We start from the raw sequence: 20,299 nt of genomic DNA, 5'->3' as shown, positions 1-20,299 counted from the left end.
AATAAGATAAACAAACACTAAATACTTCCCACATATACTACTACCAAGTTAATATCAAGTTGAGGCATTTCCAGCCTGCATCCTGATAGATGAGATATATTTAACTGTTTTATGTTGATTTTAATTCCTAACAGCATAACATACACCATGTTACGATGCGTGTCAAATCTTAAGAATTTTGCCTTTGGAAATGTGAAATGCCCGGAGGTCATCTAGATTGGTGCTTCTCTGCCTCCCTCTGATGAATGGACGGTTTAAAACACAATTTCAGTGTATATTTGATATTTTTGAAAAATACCACTAAGATTTTGTGATCATGTCATATTGCTATAACCGTTTCTAAATGCTGGCTCTCCCTTTCTGTACTCTTCCTGTCATGGGCTGGTAAGATGTTTGAGGACTGGCCTCCATCTGTGGTTTCCACTGTTATTTTATTTATAATGTATCACTCTTTAGACATTTTATAAATTAGAAATCAGGGTACCAATATTAATAATAGGAGTCAAACTTTCTTTACCTCAAGTCCATTTTTAACTATTCTTTGCTACGTTTTTCCTCTAATTCACTTTAGGGAATTAACAGCAGAGATTCAAAAGGCAGGCCAAAGAAGAATCCCCAAGAAGCTTTTGGTCGTTTTGAGTTGTTCAGTTGAAAACATACATATTTATAAAAGCAAACTTTTCCCTCCCAGTGACCAACCACGGTTCTTACCATTGACTTATTCTGATAATATCAACCAGCCTAGACACTTTTTAATGATTATGGCATTTCTTACCTGGAATGCCTGGTGGTGTTTTCAGATATTTTCCATTAAAATGTTGAATCACCACTTCACATTTTTCAGTAGACTCCATTCTGGGAAAAGAAGTAAACAGGGAATCACTGACATTCGTGAGGTTGTGCACATTCAGGGAAAACAAATAGAAAAGGAAAATAAGAAAGCTGTAGGCAAAGCTTGATTGGAGAATTTTACCAGAACTGTCAGCCGTTGCCATGACCACCATGACTAGGTAGAACATCGCAAACTCATCACCGCTGAGAGTATCATTTACTCTACAGGATGTCGCCTCTGTGGACCCCTCCGTGCTGAGTCATCACCCAGATGTAATCCTGAGGCGTTATGTTATTGAATCTACACCACAGTTCTTGGCACTTGCAAGCACTCCATCAACATCTGTTGAATGTCTGACTTAGCAAACCTGAGAGGCTGGTCTAGTCACTGGTCTTCAGACCGAAGAGGTCAGTGACGTTTAGAGCGATGACCCCCTTGGCAGTAAGTGAGAGAGTCGGGCTTTCAGCTGAGGCATGGGTGACCCCAACCTGCACCATAAGTACTCAGCGGCACCCCGAGGGACTCCGCAAATCAAGGTGAGGGGATGGGCTGTGCTGAAACAACTCGCAGCCTAAAGGAGAGATTCACACCACAGTGCTGTCATCAGCACCGTGGCACTTTTACTGGGAACCCACTGGGTGAGGGCGACAGCAGAGAGTGACTTGGGGTTCCAACTGTGGGAGGACATAAATACACAAGCCACAGGTCCTGAACTTTTCTTCATGTTAAATTTTGGACAATCGTCTATTTTTTCACACTAGATATCAATATTCCTAGACTAGGTTTCTTATGCCCAATTTTGGCATCTCACATACAATCTAAAGACAGAACATCTGGGACCAGACCACCGTAATGTCACCATTAGGAGTGTCGCCATCTCCTGAGGAACGGAGCGTCAGCAACATTTTCTAAATAATTCAACGCACCTTTTATTATTTTGTAGAATTGGGTGGGGAAGATAAAAATTCAAGGGTTGATTCTGATCAAAAGAAATTAATTCCCACCAACAGTACACTAAAGGGAAAAACTGACTTAAGAAAGGCACACATCCATGTAAGACTGCGTAGGAAATGTGTGAAATTTGTCTAAAAGGCAAAGTATGAGTTTGGATTTTCCGCTGTGTTACTAAGAGGGGCTTACTTGGACTGGAGCCCTTTGACACAATTTGTGAAACTTTCCTACCTCGAAATTTTTATGTGTGTTTTCAGGATCAGATCACACGACCGTATGATGTGCAGAGGAAATCAATAATAAGAAAAAAAAAAAAAAATATATATATATATATATATATATATATATATATACATAAATGCCAAATAAGTTATATATTTATTACAGCTACAGGAATTCAAATGTGAGAGGAATTGCAGAAGCCAGGAAAACGCTGAGAAGTGGGCACAGAAGACCAGAAAGGCCTTTGCAGAAGTAAGCAGGGAAGGGGCTGAGCTGGGCGGGTGACAGGCTGTGTCCCTGTTGATGGGACACAGTGAACAGAACTGTGGCCAGAAGGAAGGTACATGTGGGGAAACTCTTGGAGATGAACTGAGAGATGCAGATGAGGGCATCGGAGTTACCAGGTTAAAGAATTTGAAGATGGTATCAAAACCACAGTCTGTTTGAGAGCTGTAATTATTTTATGATTCAAATTAAAAAAAATTCTGATGTATATTCCTATGAAACATGAAAAAATGCACTTTTTTTTTTTTTTGCATTGCTCCATGTGGCATACCTAAGCAGGACCAATTTCAGGGTCATGAGACCCACGCAGCACCTGAGCCCTGTGCTTAGAAAATCCTTGAGCTTGCTTTTAAGCTCTGCTCTCAACATCTTGAAATTCTTCATACTTTTTAAACAAGGGGTCCTGTATTCTTAATTTTCACTGGGTCCCGTAAATGACATAGCTGGTCCTGCTATAAGGAAGCGCAGAAGACTAAGCTGACATTAACAGGCTGGTATTAATTTATCAGATGCCCCGTGGATCCACAGAGTGTTATTTCGAAGGACATCTGAAGAGTGAATCACTTTTGGGTCCCAATGAAAAACTAAAACTCTTCAAGCTTAATAACTTTTTTTTTAGCTTTTTATCAGTGTAGTTGATGTACAGCGTTAGTTTTAGGTGTACAGCAAAGTGATTCAGTTACACATATACATACTTAGATGCATTTTCTTTTCCGATTCCTTTCCATTATATGTTATTACAAGAAATTGAATATAGTTCCCTGTGCTCTACAGTAGGCGCTTGCTGTTTATCTAGTTTATATATAGTAGTGTGTGTCTGTTAGTCCCCGACCCCTTATAACATCTGATTTTAACAAGTAAAAAATAAAAACCAAAAATAGCATTTTGTTCACTGTTTAATCACAAACTCCCCCAAATCAGAGGATATTTGGATTAAAGAGACAAGATGAATGATCCCCTACTTCCAAACATTTACGAGACGCTAAGTACAGTTTTGCTAACTCCTTCAGGTTTTCTTTCCAGTGGAACCTTTTCTGTCTTCCGGCTCATTCTTTCTTTATTTTTTTAAAGCAGGAAACTTCCATTTCTAGGAACAAAAGAACTCTAATTCTGTTCTTTCTCTCTTCCCACGGGATCCACCGTCTCTTGTCTCTGAGGGAAAGTAACCCCTCCCTCCTAGCAGAGCCATGAATGGGGGAGGAAATGTAAGCCCTTAATTACTACAGATGTTACTTTATGGAATTTTTATTCCAGGAGAGCTACAGAGCGAAACGCGTATGGCCCAGAGCCCCCTCTCTGTTCAGTCTCTCTCTGGGCGCTCCTCAAGAGAAAAGGCAGTTAAGAATCTAAAGCCTGCAAATCAAACCCCTCCTCTTTGTCTGTAAAATGACACCGCATGCTAAACACTGAAACTGAACGGGGTTGGTGTGCACGTGCGTGTGCTTGCTAATTTCCCAAAACGTGTTTTAGAGAACACAGAAGAGGCCAAAGAAAAAGCCAAGGGGCCAACCCACTCCACCCACCCAAAATAATTTTTTCCTGGTTTGAAACCCTCGAGGCTTCCCCTTTGGAGTCTCTCCTACCATCGATCGTCTTCTCTTAGGACAGTTTTACAGCCATGTCCAGCTGGGTGGGGGCTGTTTCTGTGAGCACAAAGACAGCAGCCTGGTGTTCACTTTGGCTTCATTCAGATTTCACTAAATGAGTGTCTGCAGTGAGCCTTCAGAGACTCTCGCCTCCGAAAGAATAAATGCAATAAAATCTGCTTTCTGTAGCTGCCGGCGCTTCGTGTCAAACCGCGTTACGTGGCACCACCCAGCAGTGACAATCTCATTTTAATACACAGGGCGCATTTTCACGAGGCTAAGCAGTCCCGGCCAAGACGCCAGCAATATGGGAGCTGCCAAGGGGAAAGGCTCGGCAGCGCTGCTCAGGCGTGTCATGTGGGATCACAACAAAAGTGGGACCCGCGGAGCTCCGGGAAGGGGGACGACTGCATTTGAATGGCCCCCTTAGGAAGAACGCGCCGTTTTCTGCTCAAGTTTCGCAATTAGCCGCTTTGAAAGGCCAGCCCGAGCTCTCTGCAATCTGCCACGCGCTCCAGCTGAAACTGACACTAGCATTATCGAGTGGGACTGAAAAGGCAGCTCACCAGACGAGGCTGCCTCCCCGTGTCCCCTTCAGAGGGGACACTGAATCATTACAACGGCAACTATTCTTCCCAGGCGGTACCCAAAGCCCCCGACATCCCTCAGAACAGCTCGCGTGCCGGGCCGACCATTCACCAGGCGATGCTTTAATTAGGTTCCTACAAGGCTCCAATCATTGTATAAAGCCTCAGGGTTTTCTGTCAGGTCTGATGTTTAAATATAAACACACATGAAAGGTTCTGTTTGACATTCTTTCTTGTCTCAGTGCCTAGGAACCTGGCTTCAGTCGTTCGAAGCGCACCGCTGAATTGTGACTTTACTAAAGAAATTGCTTTCCCAACACCTACTCAGAGGAGTAAGTTTCACAGCCAGTACAGTCCCCGCAGGCAAATGACATCAGGTGAGAGCCTGATCCAATATTAGCAGAATGTTCTGCGTCGGACGTAACACAAGAGGTAGAAAAGGCTTTGGTAAAACTGTTCGCAGCCCATCTGTCTCACCCCAATAGGGAAGCTCTCCACACATGATCCTAAAGCAGTAAGCATTTATTCACCACGTATTTAAAACAAATCCACCCTGTCATTTATTACAGTTAATCAGAGGTTTCCACCATTGTGAAATTCTTTGTGGTTTTGCAATCACAGGCTCTGTACAAATTATTGGCAACTTGGAACACACAACTTTGCAAGCCAGTCATCCCTGTTTCCGGTGAAGGGTCCACATGAAAAGAGTTCGAAAAGTACTAAAATGTGCACCCCTTCTGACATTTAGAAAACAAATTATGTGATTTCCATCTTAATCCCTGGTGACAGAAGGAATAATACTGAGTTTCGGGGGCAGGATGAGCGAGTGAGTGGAATTTTTTTCTTAGTTTTTGCTGTTGTTTTCTTCTTCCAGGCTGCTTGATATTCGTATGAGGCCAGTGTCTCACGTGCCCGATAATGCAGCGCAGGGGTCTCCCTGCCTCCTCCCTTCGCAGAGACCCAGACATTCTGGTGGCGCCCTGCTTACCATCGCAACACATCCCTCTTATGAAATGGAATTGTGGACAATATTTAGCTGCAGAAGACCCTCTCCAAAGTTTGAGAATGCCATATCTGGGGGACTAGAAATAGCCAAAGATATCAACTTCTCTATTGCACAGATGAAGCAACCAACCCTAGAAGGCAGCTTCTCTAAAGACTAGTTAGTAACAGAAACAGGCTCACAGACACAGAAAACAAACTTATGGTTATGGGGGGAGGAGGGGGAGAGGGTGCGAAGGGATAAGTTCGGAGTTCGAGATTTGCAGATACTTAGTGCAATATATAAAACAGAGAAACAACAAGTTCATACTGTACAGCACAGGGACCTATATTCAATATCTTGTAGTAACTTATGGTGAAAAAGAATATGAAAACGAATACATGTATGTTCATCACGGAAAGTCTGAGACACTGTCAGAAACCAGAGCAGGCTGATCAGAAAAACAACCAAGGGGAGGAGGGTATAGCTCAGGGGTAGAGTGCGTACCTAGCACGCACAAGGTCCTGGGTTCAATCCCCAGTACCTCCTTCAAATACAAATAAATACACCTAATTACTCTCTCCAAAGAAAAAAGAAAGAAAGAAAGACAACCAAGTTCAACATGGTACCAGGAACTGCATGCTGGAACAGAAAGAGGATATCAGTGGAAAAACTTGGTGAAATTCAAATAAAGTCTGGGGTTTAGTTAATAACATATCAATGTCAATTTCTTGATTTTGACACATGTGTCATGGTAACGCAAGGCATTAACCATGGGGGAAACTGGATGTAGGGTATACGAAAATTCTAACTTTTCTGTAAAAATAAACTCATTCCAAAATTAAAAAGCTTATTTAAAAAATGACTGTACATTAAAATTATTAGGGACAGTTTCAAAAAATACCAATGTCTGAGCCCCAGCCCAGGAGATTCTGACTTAATTGCTTTGGCGTAAAGTCCAGCCACAGAGTTTTCAAAGCTACCCAGGTGATGCCAGTGCGTAGCCAGGGGTGAAAATCACTGTTCTGGAGCTCTCCGTCAGGTTCCCCAAACTGGAAACCATGGGCCAAATCCAGCTTTCAGGGATGTCTGCTTGGGCTGCAAAGAGTTTTTGACAAATCTGAAATAGATGTCGACATTTAAAGACTTGGCAACTTGACAAGAAAATCTGAATTTTTGATTTCCCTCAAAAGATGAGATGAGGAGTGAGATGAGATATTTTCTGCGTGACAACCACAGTATAATAAAAATAACTGTGAGCTTTGCCTTTGGTTCTTGGGACAGGACTCCTAAAATCCTTGGGATTTCCTGAGCCATAGGAATGTCCTTTGGGATTCATAATGAATCCCTTCCGACTGTATCTGAGTTTATGCTGATGAGAAGACCCAAGGTGAGACCTTAGATGGCTTCAGAATAGGGCTGGTCACCAGAAAGACCAAATAATTAGAGGGCTGGAGCTTTCAGGGCCACCCTTCAACCTCTGTGGGTGGCTGAATGGAGACTGAACTCAACCACCAATGGCCAATGATTTAATCAATAGTGCCTATGTGATGAGACCTCCATAAAAACCACCGAACAACAGGGTTTGGGAAGCGTATGGGTTGGTGGACACATTGATGTGTCGGGAGGGTGGCGCACCCATGGAGGGCGGAGGAGCTCTGAGCCATTTCTCCCACCCTTGCTCTGCCCTGAGCATCTCTTCCCTTTGGCCATTCCTGAGCTGTATCCTCTATGAGATGTGGGTAAACATGCAAGTGTTTTCTTGAGTTCTAGTGAATTTTCAAACCTGAGGGGGGTTCGTGGGAACCCTCAGATTTGTAGCTGGCGGGGCAGAAGCGTGGGGAGCCTGGGTACTCCGTGTGTGGTTTCATCACACAGGCAGTGTAACATCACGACCTTCCGCACCCAGAAGGAACAAACACCTGCCCAAATAAATATATAATGTAAAAAAAAAAACAAACAAAAACCAAGAATAAAGGAAAAGAAGCTAGAGGGTAGACCAGGGGTTTTCTTTTCAGTGGATCACATCTGCTGGCAATTGAGGGGAATTAAAATGACCAAAAGGAGTAACAGCCCAATTTCTTTTCCGTCTCTGCAAACACAATTGTAACCTGTTTCTGTGCAAACACAGCTGTCGTTTGGAGATGGCTAATCACTAAGTTTACATTTTAGAGATTTTCCTTGTTCACATTCGATTTCCCAGTTCCCTGCGTGTTCGAGACAGTAGCGGCACATGAATCGGCCAAACGGCAAGGCAGAAATGTTGACCCAAAGACGGACTTAAGGGAGATACGATCAAAACACTTTCCAAACAATGAAAACACACTGCGATCAGCTTCATGGTCATTTTTAAAGCATCATATATTTGCCTCCAGAGGCAATATTGCTATTTGTTTTTTAATTTTTAAAACATTTCGATATTTTCATTATGTTTTTTCTGAATCAGAGTTCTCTATTTTAAGAGGTGGGAGAAATTAAGAAGCAAGACTGTCAAGCAGGAGAAAGCAAGTCACTCAAGTGTCAATGACAGTTCAAGCCATTCAAAGTACAAAAACCGTATTTTCCATCGGCTATTTATACTGACTTTTAATCATCAGGCTGATCCGTGTCTTCCTATAACCATGATTATCTTTTTTCTTACTTACTGAAAAGAAGGAAGAAGTGAACTGATTTATCTGGGAAACTTGCTGATTTGATGGGGAGAGGAAGAAGACAGGATTGCCCGTATGTTAAAAGTCATTCTCAAACAAAACTCCATGAGAATCAAATTAAGAGGAGTGAAGGGGGGGGGATGGAAACAAAGTTCTCTGGGCTCAGCGGTCTCTCACGCCCTTTAGCTCACCAGGGGACAGTCAATGTGTTTCTTAAACAGGTTCTGTGTTCCCAGATGTTGAAGCAGGATTAATCGTGAATGCTTTTCCTTCTCCACTTGGGGTCATTCTTTGCTGGCCTCTCGCAATGCGCGTTCAATGTGATTTTTGTTAGACAAACGGTCTCATGTTTCTGGGAAAGGGAAATGGACAGCATGAGCGCACGGTCCTGTCCCTCCAGACTCGGGCTGATGGATGTTGTGACCGTCACGCTGGAAGGGAAGGCGAGGTAGCCTGCTGGCATCCACTGGTCCTGCAGCGGTGGCTCTGACCGTGTGACTGTCAGCATTGCCACCGTCAACTTTCGTTTCTGGCCGTTTACGACTGGGCTATAAAGAGCTGCCTGCTGGGGACGTGGCTCTTACAAAATTGTTTTAAGTTACAAAAAAAAAAAAACAGAACTGCAATAAAATAAAATGTCTGTGATTTCAGACACTATCTAGTGCTTCTGGAACTTTAAAAAGCCTGTAATTGTGGCATCTGTGAACCCTACTGGCATTCAAATGAAGGCTTTGAAGTTCATTCAAAGCATCATTGTCAGTAAAGATACCTACCACCTTTGCTTTGAAGAGGTGATTATCAAAGAAGATTAATGTATAGCTTGCAAGTAAAATGATGATGAGTGGGTTCTGTCTGAGGAATTTTAGGCTCGCCTACACATGAATCGAGAACCACACCTGGAGGGGGAGGGTGTAGCTCGAGTGGTGGAGCGCATGCTTAGCACACACAAGGTCCTGGGTTCAATCCTCGGTGCCTCCTCTGAAAATCAATAAATAAGTAAACCTAATTACCTCCCCCTCAAAAAAAAATTTTTTTTTTAAAAAGAACCACATCTAGGATTTTGCCCCAAGATGACAGAGTGGAAAACTCCAAGCACCCCTCCTCTCACTGGGACCACCAAGATTACAACCATTTACAGAGCAACTGTCAAGGAAGAAGACCGTGCCTTTCGAGAAGGTCGTCCACAACCTAAAATATAAAGAAGCAGCCACAGTGAGGAGGGGGGGAGGCAGAGTCAAGGCGAAGTCAGGACCCATGCGCCCCAGTGGGAGAACCACTGATGGGAGGGTTGTTACAACCACAGAGGTGCTCCCCCAAGGAGCCCCCCAGCCCGAGGGTCCCGAACCAGGAAGACAAGCCCCCCAAACGTTTGTCTTTGAAAGTCAGTGGAGCTTACTTTCCAGAGACCCAGAAGGCTGTGGGAAATAGAGACTCCACTCTTCAAGGGGGCACACAGAAGCGCAGAGGCCCCAGAACCAGCGCAGAAGTAGTCATTTGAAAGGAGGCTGGGTCAGACCCACCTGCTGATCTCGGAGAGTCTCCCCAAGAATACAGTACCTGAGGCAGTGACAGACCTCCACCCAGACGACTGTAAGACACTAACAACGGCAACTGAAGACGGCACAAACGGGAAGACACGCTGTGCTCACGGACTTCAAGAATTAATATTGTTAAAATGGCCCTACTACCAAGGCCATCTGCAGATTCAGTGTGATTCCTATCAAAACACCAAGGGCATTTTTCACCAGAACAATAAATAATTTAAAACTTTTTATGGAACCACAAAAGATTCCAAATAGCCACAATAATCTTGAGAGTAAAGAACAGAGCTGGGAGGTATTATGCTTCAGACTAGACTACAAAGCCACAGTAATCAAAACAGTATGGCACCGGCACAAAAACAAACACATAGATCAATGGAACAGAGCAGAGAGCCCAGAAATAAACCCACACACTTACGGTCAATTAATCTATGACAAAGGAGGCAAGAATATACAATGAGGAAAAGATACTCTCTTTTATAAGTGGTGCTGGGAAACCAAGACAGCTACATGTAAAAGAATAAAATTAAAGTATTTTCTCATACCATATTCACAAATTAACTCAAAATGTAAGACTAGAAACCATAAAACTCCTAGAAGAAAACATAGGCAAAACACTCTGACATCAATCATAGAAAAATTTTTAATCTGTCTCCTAAGCAAAGGAAACAAAAGCAAAAATAAACAAATGGGGTCTAATTAAATTTAAAAGCTTTTGCGTAGTAAAGGAAACCATCAACAAAACAAAAAGACAGCCTTCTGAATGGGAAAAATTTGCAAATGATATGACGAATAAGAAGTTAATATCCAAAATATTTAAACAGCACACATAACTCAATATTAAAAAAAAAAACTCTAACAACTAGATTAAAAATTAGGCAGAAGACCTGAATAGACATTTTTTTCAACAAAGACATACAAATGGCCAATAGGCACACTAAAAAATGCTCAGCATTGCTAATTATCAGAGAAATGCAAATCAGAACCAAATGACATATCACCTCACAACTCCCAGAATGGCTGTTGTCAAAAAGAACACAAATAACAAGTGTTGGCAAAGACGTGGAGAAAAGGGAGCCTCCTGCACTGTTGGTGGGAATGTAAATTGGTGCAGCCTTTATGGAAAACAGTACGGAGGTTCCTCAGAAAACTAAAACTAAAACTACCATGTGACCCAGCAATTCCACTCCTGGGTATCTATCCAAGGAAAACACAGACACTAATTGGAAAAGGTACACACACCCCAATATTTCTGGCAGCATTATTTACAATAGCCAAGATATGGAAACAACCTATGTGTTGATCAACTGATGAATGGATAAAGTGGTATACACACACACACACACACACATATATATATATACACGTATGTACATATATATATATATATACACACACACACACACACACAATGGAATACTACTCAGCCATATAAAAGAATAAAATGTTGCCATTTGTAACAACATGGACGAACCTGGAGGATATTAAGCTTAGTGAAATAACTCAGACAGAGAAAGACAAATACTATATATGTTATCACTTACACGTGGAATCTAAAAAAATACAACAAACTAGTTAGAACAAAAAAGAAACAGATACAGAGAACAAACCAGTGGTTACCAATGGGAAAAGGGATGAGAGGAGTGTCAAGATAGGGGCAGGGTATTAAGAGGTACTAACTCACTACTATGTATACAGTAAATAGGCCACAATGACACATTGTACAGCACTGGCTATACACTGTAGAACCAATATTCTATAAAAACTATAAACGGAGCATAATGTATAAAGATTTCAAATCAATATGTTGAACATCAGAAACTAATATAACGAGTGAAGATGACACAGTAAGAACACACCTGGCAGCTAGATGTTACCAGTGGTAAAACTCAAAATGACACCTGCCGAAAAAAAATTACTCATGTCACATGGATTGAAATAGTCAGGTAAGAGCTGTGTACAATTTACTAGGCATAATTAGAGGCTGACTTTTATCCCAATTGCATAAGCAATTATTTATTATTTATTTATTTATTATTTATTTATTTTTTGTTGGGGGGCGGCAATTAGGTTTATTTATTAATTTTTTAATGAAGATACTGGGGAATTGAACCCAGGACCTCGTGCGTGCTAGGAACACACTCTACCCACTGTGCTATACCTTTGTCCCTAACATTTTCTTTTAATAATGCCTGTGACTCTGTGAACTTTCAGAGGAAGAAACAACTTGTCAACCAATCAGAGCTGGGTTGATGGTGGTCTAATAGAAATTTCTCTGATATTCCAGGACAGTCATCTCAGAATCAGAGAATCATGATCATCAGATGCTATGTCCCTGATTATTGCTACAGTCATACAAAAAAAAAAGATTTTATTTATTCATCATCAAAAATTAAACTCAGTTATGTGTCAGACAGCATTCTGGGTCCAGGTCCGGGTGCTGGGACAGGTACGAAGAAGAAGAAGACATGGTCCCTATTCTTGAGCAGATGGGGGAAAGTGACTGGAGTGATGAGGTTAGTCATTAGCACATTTTGAGAACGTGCAGTTTCAACAGAGGCACCAATAGGAACCAACTCCGCCTGGAACAGTCTCTGAGTGGAGCCCAGAAGCCGGAGTCTTTGCAGACCCGCCAGATGATTCTGAGAGCCAGTCCTAACGCCCTCAGATGCTGTTTCTCAAATTTCTGAGAGCAGCAGAGTTGCCCAAGGTGTTTATTAAAACCCCACTTACTCTCTCCTTCCTCTAATGCTGATTCAGTGGGTCCACGTGAGACCCAAATATCCGCATTTCTAACAATTTCCCAGGTGACGCTGTGGCTTCCGTCCTGGAACCTACTTTAAGAACCACATGCATTGCACGTCTTCCTTGCTCTCTCTCACCATCTGTGTCCCATCCTTGGAAGAAGTGAGGAAATGATGACTCAAGATCATATCTGTTCTGTACGTCAGAGGGGGCGCCCCAGTTGAGAGTCTGGGTGGGAAAAGGATGATATTTTTCAAAGGAGGAAAACTTGTTTAAGAGTTACTTTGTGAACGATCACGTTAGTGATGGCTGTAGCCACAGCTGTTTGAGAAAGTACCCGGCAAATGTTCAAGTGTGAGGAAGTAGGAATTTGAGCAGCTCTACTTACATGGGGAATAGCTAAAATTATTCTCTCACACCACCAAATGAGGTCAATCATGTGAGATTCTGCTCCTTGGAATTTCAGGTGTAAAATACATGGAGAGGAAGGAAGATAGCTTAGTGGCAGACCATGTGCTTAGCATGCACAAGGTCCTGGGGCCACCTCCATTAAAAACTAACAAAAAACTAAACATAAGAATTAGAAAAAAAGATACACGGAGAATGAAACACCTATTCTGCATCAGTGTCCTGGCCTTTTATAAAAGAGAGGCAAATTCATATTTTCTTTTGATTTCTGGGGCAATAAGAAATCACTGGCTTGACTCGAACCTATGTTTTCCCTTTCAATCCACATGGAAATTTCTGAAATTGGAAAATGCATGATTCCGAGTACAGAGACCTAACTCTCCATACCGGAATGTGATGGATAATTCACATTTAAAGCTCAACGTTTTAAAAGACCATGCAAGCCATTTCTCCACTTAGGAACTTCATAGTTACGCAGTCTACCACCCACCTAATCATCCAAAAATGGAAAAGAAAATTTTATGAAGAGGAATGTGCAATGCAGTGGGTGATGATGGAAATTCAAGAGTGATTTAATGATGACTGTGATCAATTTCACTCGAGGAAACAAAACCCAAACTTTGACGGGAGCTGTTACAGAGCACCCGATTTTGTCCGAAGGCTGGACTTGGAGGTCAGTGATGACTTCTTTGCAAGAAAGACCTTAAGCTTAAGCTGATGTCTGAGGGATGAAGGCAGAAGCCGGGGAGGAATCACAGAGAGTGTAACAGTCAAGGAGGCAGCTGGTGCCCAGGACAGGAGGCGGGAAGACAGCCAGCCAAGAAGATGAGGCGTGTTGGGGATAATGCCCTCAAGGACAGTGTTGACCGGGTGGGCAAACCCAATCACTCAGGCCATATAGAAGGGAAGTCAGCAGGCCCCTGACATGATCAGACCTGCATTTTTAAAGAATCACTTTCTGGGAGAGGGTGTAGCTCAAGTGGTAGAGCGCGTGCTTAACATGCACGAGATCCTGGGTTCAATTCCAGTACCTCCTCTGAAAATAAAGATGCAAATAAACCTAATTACCTTCCCTCTCAAAAAAAAAAAAATCCAAAAACGAAATAAATAAATAAATTTATTTAAAAAAAAGAATCACTTGTGGCTTCTATTTGCAGAATGCACTGAGGAGGACAGGCTGCATTCAGAGAGGGCATAAATTCACAGTTAAAAATCCCCTTCTTCCCTTAGTTCCCAAAGAAAACCTGTGCAGGTTTTGCTCTGTGGCGACGTCATATACTACGATCAGAGTCCTGCCCCTTACTGCCTGCATTACTTGGCACTTAATGATGAATATTCTTTTCAGCAAACTCCAAATGGACAGAAAAGATAAATGTGGGAGAAATGAAGCGCTCAGTTTTTGTGTCACGAGGGGAATCGTGGCCCCCACCAAGTTCCTGTTGAAGCCCTAAGTCCTCTTACCACGGAAGGTGACTGTACTTGGAGGTCGGACTATTAAAGGGGAAATGAAATCAACCCATGGCCAGATGGGTGGGTCCTAATCCCATCTGACTGATGCCCTTTAAAGAAGAGATGAGGAAAAAACACAAAGGGAGGAGCACGTGGAAATTCAAGGGAAAGGAGACCATCTACAACACGCAGAGGAAACCAAACCTACCGACACATTGATCTTGGACGTCTCGCCTCTAAAATCGGGAGAAAATTAATTTCTGTTGTTTAACCCCACCCCCATCTGCCTGTCGTATTGTTACAGCAGCCGAGCAAATGAACACATTTTGTTCCCCAAATCCTTTGTTTTAAAAATAATAGATCTTCTTAGAAAATGTGTTCTCTGGATGAGTTTGAAATGTTCGTTTCTTAGCAGAAGCACAGATGAAGGAGAAACTCATTTGTTAGAGAGAGTTTTGGGGTGGGGGGCGGGGGCAGGAGGTGGCTAAAGAAACAAAGGACTGTGTGTGCCTCACGAAGGAGTCATTTCAGCCCCTCCCGCCCTGGCCAGGCCCCCAAAGGCAGGCTGCGCACCACCAAGAATGATGACACTGGCACGTTTCAGAGACCCAGGTGGTCTGATGAGCTCTGCCTTGACCATGAAAGTCAACTGCCAACAAGGTTCTGAAAGCTCAAATGCCTCATCCGTGCGCTCAAGTCAGGGAGATATTTTTCATTCTTCTTCGCGTCATCGGACACGTGCCCTGCCTGTGTCTCTTGGTCTACTATGTGCAGAACATCGTGAGGAATAAAAAAGGATTTTCAGACATGGTCCGTGACCTCAAGAAAGTCAAGTTAGGGATCAGTGAATATCTACGTGGTCTTACCTTTGCAAGTGGGTTAACGGAAGTTGGTTTGGGATGGTTTTCCTAGGGGATGGCAGGGTTCACCAAAGGTGGACACACCTGCCTGCGAGGGGCTGCCTTCCAGATGACTCGGACATCCACCCGTCCATTGGTGCCAAGTCAGCGGGAGGCACAGAGGCACACCAGACAGCCTTTACTTGTCTCCTCTGCCCTCCAGCGGTTTCTTTTTCTCTGTAGTTTCCTCAACTTTGTTTTTTCTTGAAAGCACAGCAGGAGCAACCATTGTTAACTCCATCCCTGGCTGAGATACTCTTTGGTAAACATTCTCTTCAAGTTAAAATGAAAACTTCTCTTTCTTTTCTCGAAGATGAAAAAAAAAGTACCATTTGCTCTTTTTCTGGTCTGTTTAAAACATCAAAAGCATCCAGCCAGGGCCTCTTAAATGCAAATGCCCTCTTCCCCTTCCCTTTTTATTTCTGAGTTCCTTGGGGCTTCCCAACAGTTCCTCTTCCTCTAAATCTTTCCTTTCTTCTCCCTTCGCCAGACTGAGAAACTGTACCATCTTGATCTTGGGAAATCAATGCAAAAACATTTGGATGCTTTGTTCACGACATGGGCTCTTTGGCTGTGGGTACAGGGCATTTATGACCCCTGGAAGGAGTCAGCAGCATCTCCTTTTGTTGATTTACAGGCATAGAGAGGGCTGGGAACTGGCTATGCATATTATTATGACTTGAGACACATACAGAACTTTCTATGTCAATATTTTAGCAAGAAAAACATACAATTATGTTGGAATACTTTGACTCGAAGGCAAGATGCAGAGAGGTGGTTTGATAAGCTACTTTTCCTTGAATTTTCTATAATCTAGGACTAGAAAGGGATGGAATGGAAAGGAAACAGGGGAGTCAGGTAATACACAGAGCAGGTGTCTCACCTGGCGAAGCCAACGCCTCTGCTGACTCCATTGGCGTCTCTCAGTATTCTTGTGGAAATGACGTGTCCGAAGGGTTTCAGCATATTCTCAAGCTCCTGCTCATCCATAGAAATGGGGAGATTGGAGATGTATAGGTTGGTTGGGTCTTGCTCTTGTTGCTAAGAGGGGAAAAAAAAAAGCATTGCTTTGAGTATTGAGAAACTTTGCACAAATGGATACACTCTGCTTAACCTGCGATCTCAATTCCAATCTTCAATGTGCTCCTGAAAGTTCTTTCACTAAGGGCATTATTTCTTTTCACTGCATTCCTTCTTGCCAACATGTTTCCCCTAGAAATGTCATTGATGAAAACCAAATGTTGTGTCCAGCCTTCCTTAGAAAAGACTAATAAACTTTTATTGCAATTGAACTGAGGCAAATAATGGATATTCTATTACCACTAGCTGGTCTATTAGTACTAACTAGTTTATTACCGCTCTAACTACCATCACTATTAGTTACTAATGTTGCATTGAGTCAGTGCTCATAACGTGCGAGGCATTGTTTTAAGCACTTAATATACATTATTTTCTTCAATATTCCCAGGAAATATAATTACTATTCTTTTACAGATGACAAAATTGACCCCTAACGTGTCTAGGTTACCTAGCTCGTAAGTGTCAAAGCCAAGGTTGAAATCTGGGGGTTGCACTGAAGTCTGTGGGCTTCACAGTCCTGCTCCACTGCCTGCCCCTAGCCCAATGGGGAAAAAAGAAAGGTGGTCCTAGGACAGCATTTACCACCAGCCACAGCATCAGTGGTGAAGTTGGTAGGAGTGCAAACTCACAGGACCCACCCCGGGAATCAGAGGCTTGTGGGTGGAGGGCAAATGATCTGTGTTTTGGCAAGCCCCCAGGTGGTTCTGATGACTGTCAGATTTGAGAACTGGCTGCCACAGACCCCAGCTGAATATTTATATCTGAATGAGATCAGAATGCTTATCATTTTCTGATCGAGCAGCAGTAGTGCTTAAAATAAGCTTTGCTAAATAGAATGAGAAATCAAACAACCGCTAGCATTATGTCTACGTGCATGAATGTTTTCCGTTCCACATCATGAATTAATAAGTCGGAACTTCATTGTATGTATGTCTCAAAATACAGTAGAGCCAAAATCCTAACATGATTCATCATTAATATCAAAATAGATCAGATATTTAAATGAATTATTATAACTTAACCCAATCAATAAATTTAACTTCAGCTTCAAGAAGATATGTGATTAAATTGGAAAAAGCAGTTCTAAAGTCTCTAGGAAACATTATATAACAGTAAAATCTCTTTGTGAAAAGATGGTATCAGATTCTGCAGAAAATTTGAGGTCTTCAGCACAGTGAAAAACACACAATAAGCAAGATTCCAAATATTATTACAAGTCAAGAAGCAATTTTGGCATACATCTAAACTCCGTTATTTTTAACAGCTCTAAATATTCCAACAGGTCATCATAGTTTTACTAAGCTTTGAGACGAACAATAACTATCATTAGGTTGTTTTCTAGACGTAGTTTAGTATTCAAACTTTTTTTTAATTACCATGAAAAAAAAAATGGCGCAATAAACGTAATCGATCAGTAAAAGACAACACAGCTTTAGTATTTAGGAACAGTGTAAATGTAATGTATAGGAAAACGAATATACGTATGTACATGCATGACTGGGACACTGTGCTGTGCACAGAAATTGACACATTGTAATTGACTGTACTTCAATTTAAAAATAAAAAAATATTGGAAGAGTGTAAACGTAGAAACTGTACAACTGTAGTCAGTGTCTCTCTCTCTCTCTCTCTCACACACACACCACTAGTTAATGTCATGACCTTAGAGAGAAAACGGAGATAATATTTTTCCTAAGTGGCATGACCATGTCCCCCTCCCCTTGAAGGCGTGATGAGAAAAGAAAGAGTAGGTTTGTTATTATGTATCTGAAACACTAAGTACATACAACTTTCAACTTTACATTATTTTACTACCCATGATTTAATTTTAATCTTTACATCATTACTCCAAAGGCAACTAGGCAAATATCATCATACTTACTGGATAATGAGGACATGGAGGCATAAAAAATTCATCATCTGACCCGAGGACAATCCGATAATTAGCGACAAGGTTCAGATAAAATTTACTCAAGTTTCCCATCTTCCAGCTCAGTGTAATTTCTGCTACCCCAAGGTTTCCCAAGTTTCAATCATTTGCACATCATCTTAGAAAATGTGCCAGCCACGTACTATGAAAGTTTTCTTTAAATCAAAATACCTTTGGGATTAAGTAAATCTATTTTAAAAAGATAACATTATGTTGCTACCTTAGCTAAAAAGCCAGTATCACCTGGCATTAACAGGTCAGGATAAAAATTGGTAACAAATTAATGTTATTAAATTATATTAGATACCGTTTGGGGGCAGAAGACTTTGACCCTCGTGGTTGACTCTCTCTTAGTTACAAATGGGATTCCTAGTTAAGAGGGGTATTAAGCACACTGGGACCAGACAGATGCTTTTTCCTGGGACAAATCAGAATTGAGAGAGTTAAGAAATGAACAGCTTTCTCATGATGTGAGTTCTGGATCTTACACACCTGGATCAACTCACGTTCTGTCAAAGATACACATTCTGAGGCTTGAGAGCTCCTGCCTTAACCCGAGAGTGGGCTGCACCACGTGGCAGTGCCCTGAACGGGTTGGAATTTGCCCCAAATCCTGTACCCCTGTATTCTTGATGAGGCCAAAAAAAACCATATATAACCATTCCCACTCTCCCAGCCTACTGTACCGATCGTTTCATTTTCTCAAGGAGTAATATAACAGTTTAGCCCGATTCAAGTCCATTTCCAAATTCCTACATTGCCGCTTCTCAGGATGCTGTGCAATTAACACACAGAGCTTAGTACTTTACAGATTGCCCGGTAAGCTGTCTTCTGAATTCAAATTCAAACAGCAATACCAACTCCATAATCTCTATTCACAGAGACACCACAGAATTGGAGAGTGTCATTCCTTAATCTGTATTCACAGAAAGAACATAGCATCGGGCAGTGTTATTTATTATGTAATTCTGTCCTTGGAAATACAATATTAGTCCTGAACATATCTGTTGACTTGACAATTGAATTTAATTTCTGGCTAGCATGAACTTTAATAAATACATTTATATTTTTATTTTCCATTTCACTTATGTGTCAAGTTTATGTAAATAGATGGTCTCTTTCAAAAGGTTCTTTGGCACTGAGAACCTCAGTGAACTCACCTTTTACATATGCAGAAAAGTAACTCATGTGATAACTTGCAATCTTAAAGAATCTTTTCAAAATCTTTTTTTTAACTTAAATTTGCATGATCATTTAGGTCCAGAATGGACCCAAAGCGGCATCCTGTCCAATCTGATCATTTAACCGATGGGGAAAAAAACCCCAAAACAGAAAGTAGAGTAGTGCTCGTTACTGACTCAAGGCCACCCAGCTAATTAGTAACAGACTAGCAAAGGAACCCACATTCTTTCATAGCTGGTGCAATGTTCTTCCCAATTCTTAACCCTGCCTTTCCTCTTCAACTCCAATGAACAGCAGACAGAAGGTGTTGTGCAAAGGAATATTAGTATAGACAAGAAAAAATGCCTCTGTCAAGAGTGAAGCCTAATGTAAACTATGGACTTTGGTTGATAATAATGTGCCCATGGTGGTTCGTCGATTGTACCAAATATGCCTCACTGATGAGGGATGCTGAGGGCAGGGGAGTATGTATGTGCGGGTGGGGACGGCTACGTGCGAACTCTCTGTATTTCCTGCTCAATTCTGCTGGAACCTTCAACTGCTCTAAAAGAATAAAGTCTATTAAAAAAAAGAATAAATGCCTCTGAATACCTTGTTTCATTCACTTTTGCTTATTCATCAGTTAGCTTTACAGAGTTAAGTTTACAAAAATAAATAAATAAATAAAGATTCCCTAGCCTTCGTCGGCATTTCACACATCATGCACTGAATGCATACTCGGCAGTACAGAGCCGTCTGTAAAAATACATGACTACAATTCACACATCCATTACATTTAATTGACTGGGCCACCATAAGGAGCGCCTCCGTTTTCGTCTGTTTCTGTATCTTTTCATCCACAGAGGGATTTCCGGACTTACTATTCAGTTGTGTCACAAGATTATTAAAAACTTAGGAAAGTCTCCTCTCCATTGCTAATGGGTGCAGTGACTTTCTTATTTTATCTAAGAATATGTAAATATTTTTTTT

General features: G+C 41.7%; 1 protein-coding gene across 16 annotated transcripts in view; it reads right to left on the bottom strand.

Moving 5' to 3' along the window:
* Positions 1–20,299, bottom strand: part of RBMS3 (RNA binding motif single stranded interacting protein 3) — a 921,458-nt gene that overhangs the window by 219,890 nt on the left and 681,269 nt on the right. For all 16 annotated transcript variants that reach the window (XM_031686913.2, XM_072940905.1, XM_072940906.1 and 13 more), the window contains 2 exons: positions 16,022–16,179; positions 776–855 (listed from right to left, as the gene is read on the bottom strand). In XM_031686913.2, coding sequence (XP_031542773.2) covers positions 776–855; positions 16,022–16,179 — 238 coding nt within the window. The remainder of the gene's footprint in view (positions 1–775; positions 856–16,021; positions 16,180–20,299) is intronic.

Source organism: Vicugna pacos, chromosome 17 (assembly GCF_048564905.1).
Source record: "Vicugna pacos chromosome 17, VicPac4, whole genome shotgun sequence".
Taxonomy (NCBI): Eukaryota; Metazoa; Chordata; class Mammalia; order Artiodactyla; family Camelidae; genus Vicugna; species Vicugna pacos.
This window is presented reverse-complemented; position numbering and strand designations above follow the sequence as displayed.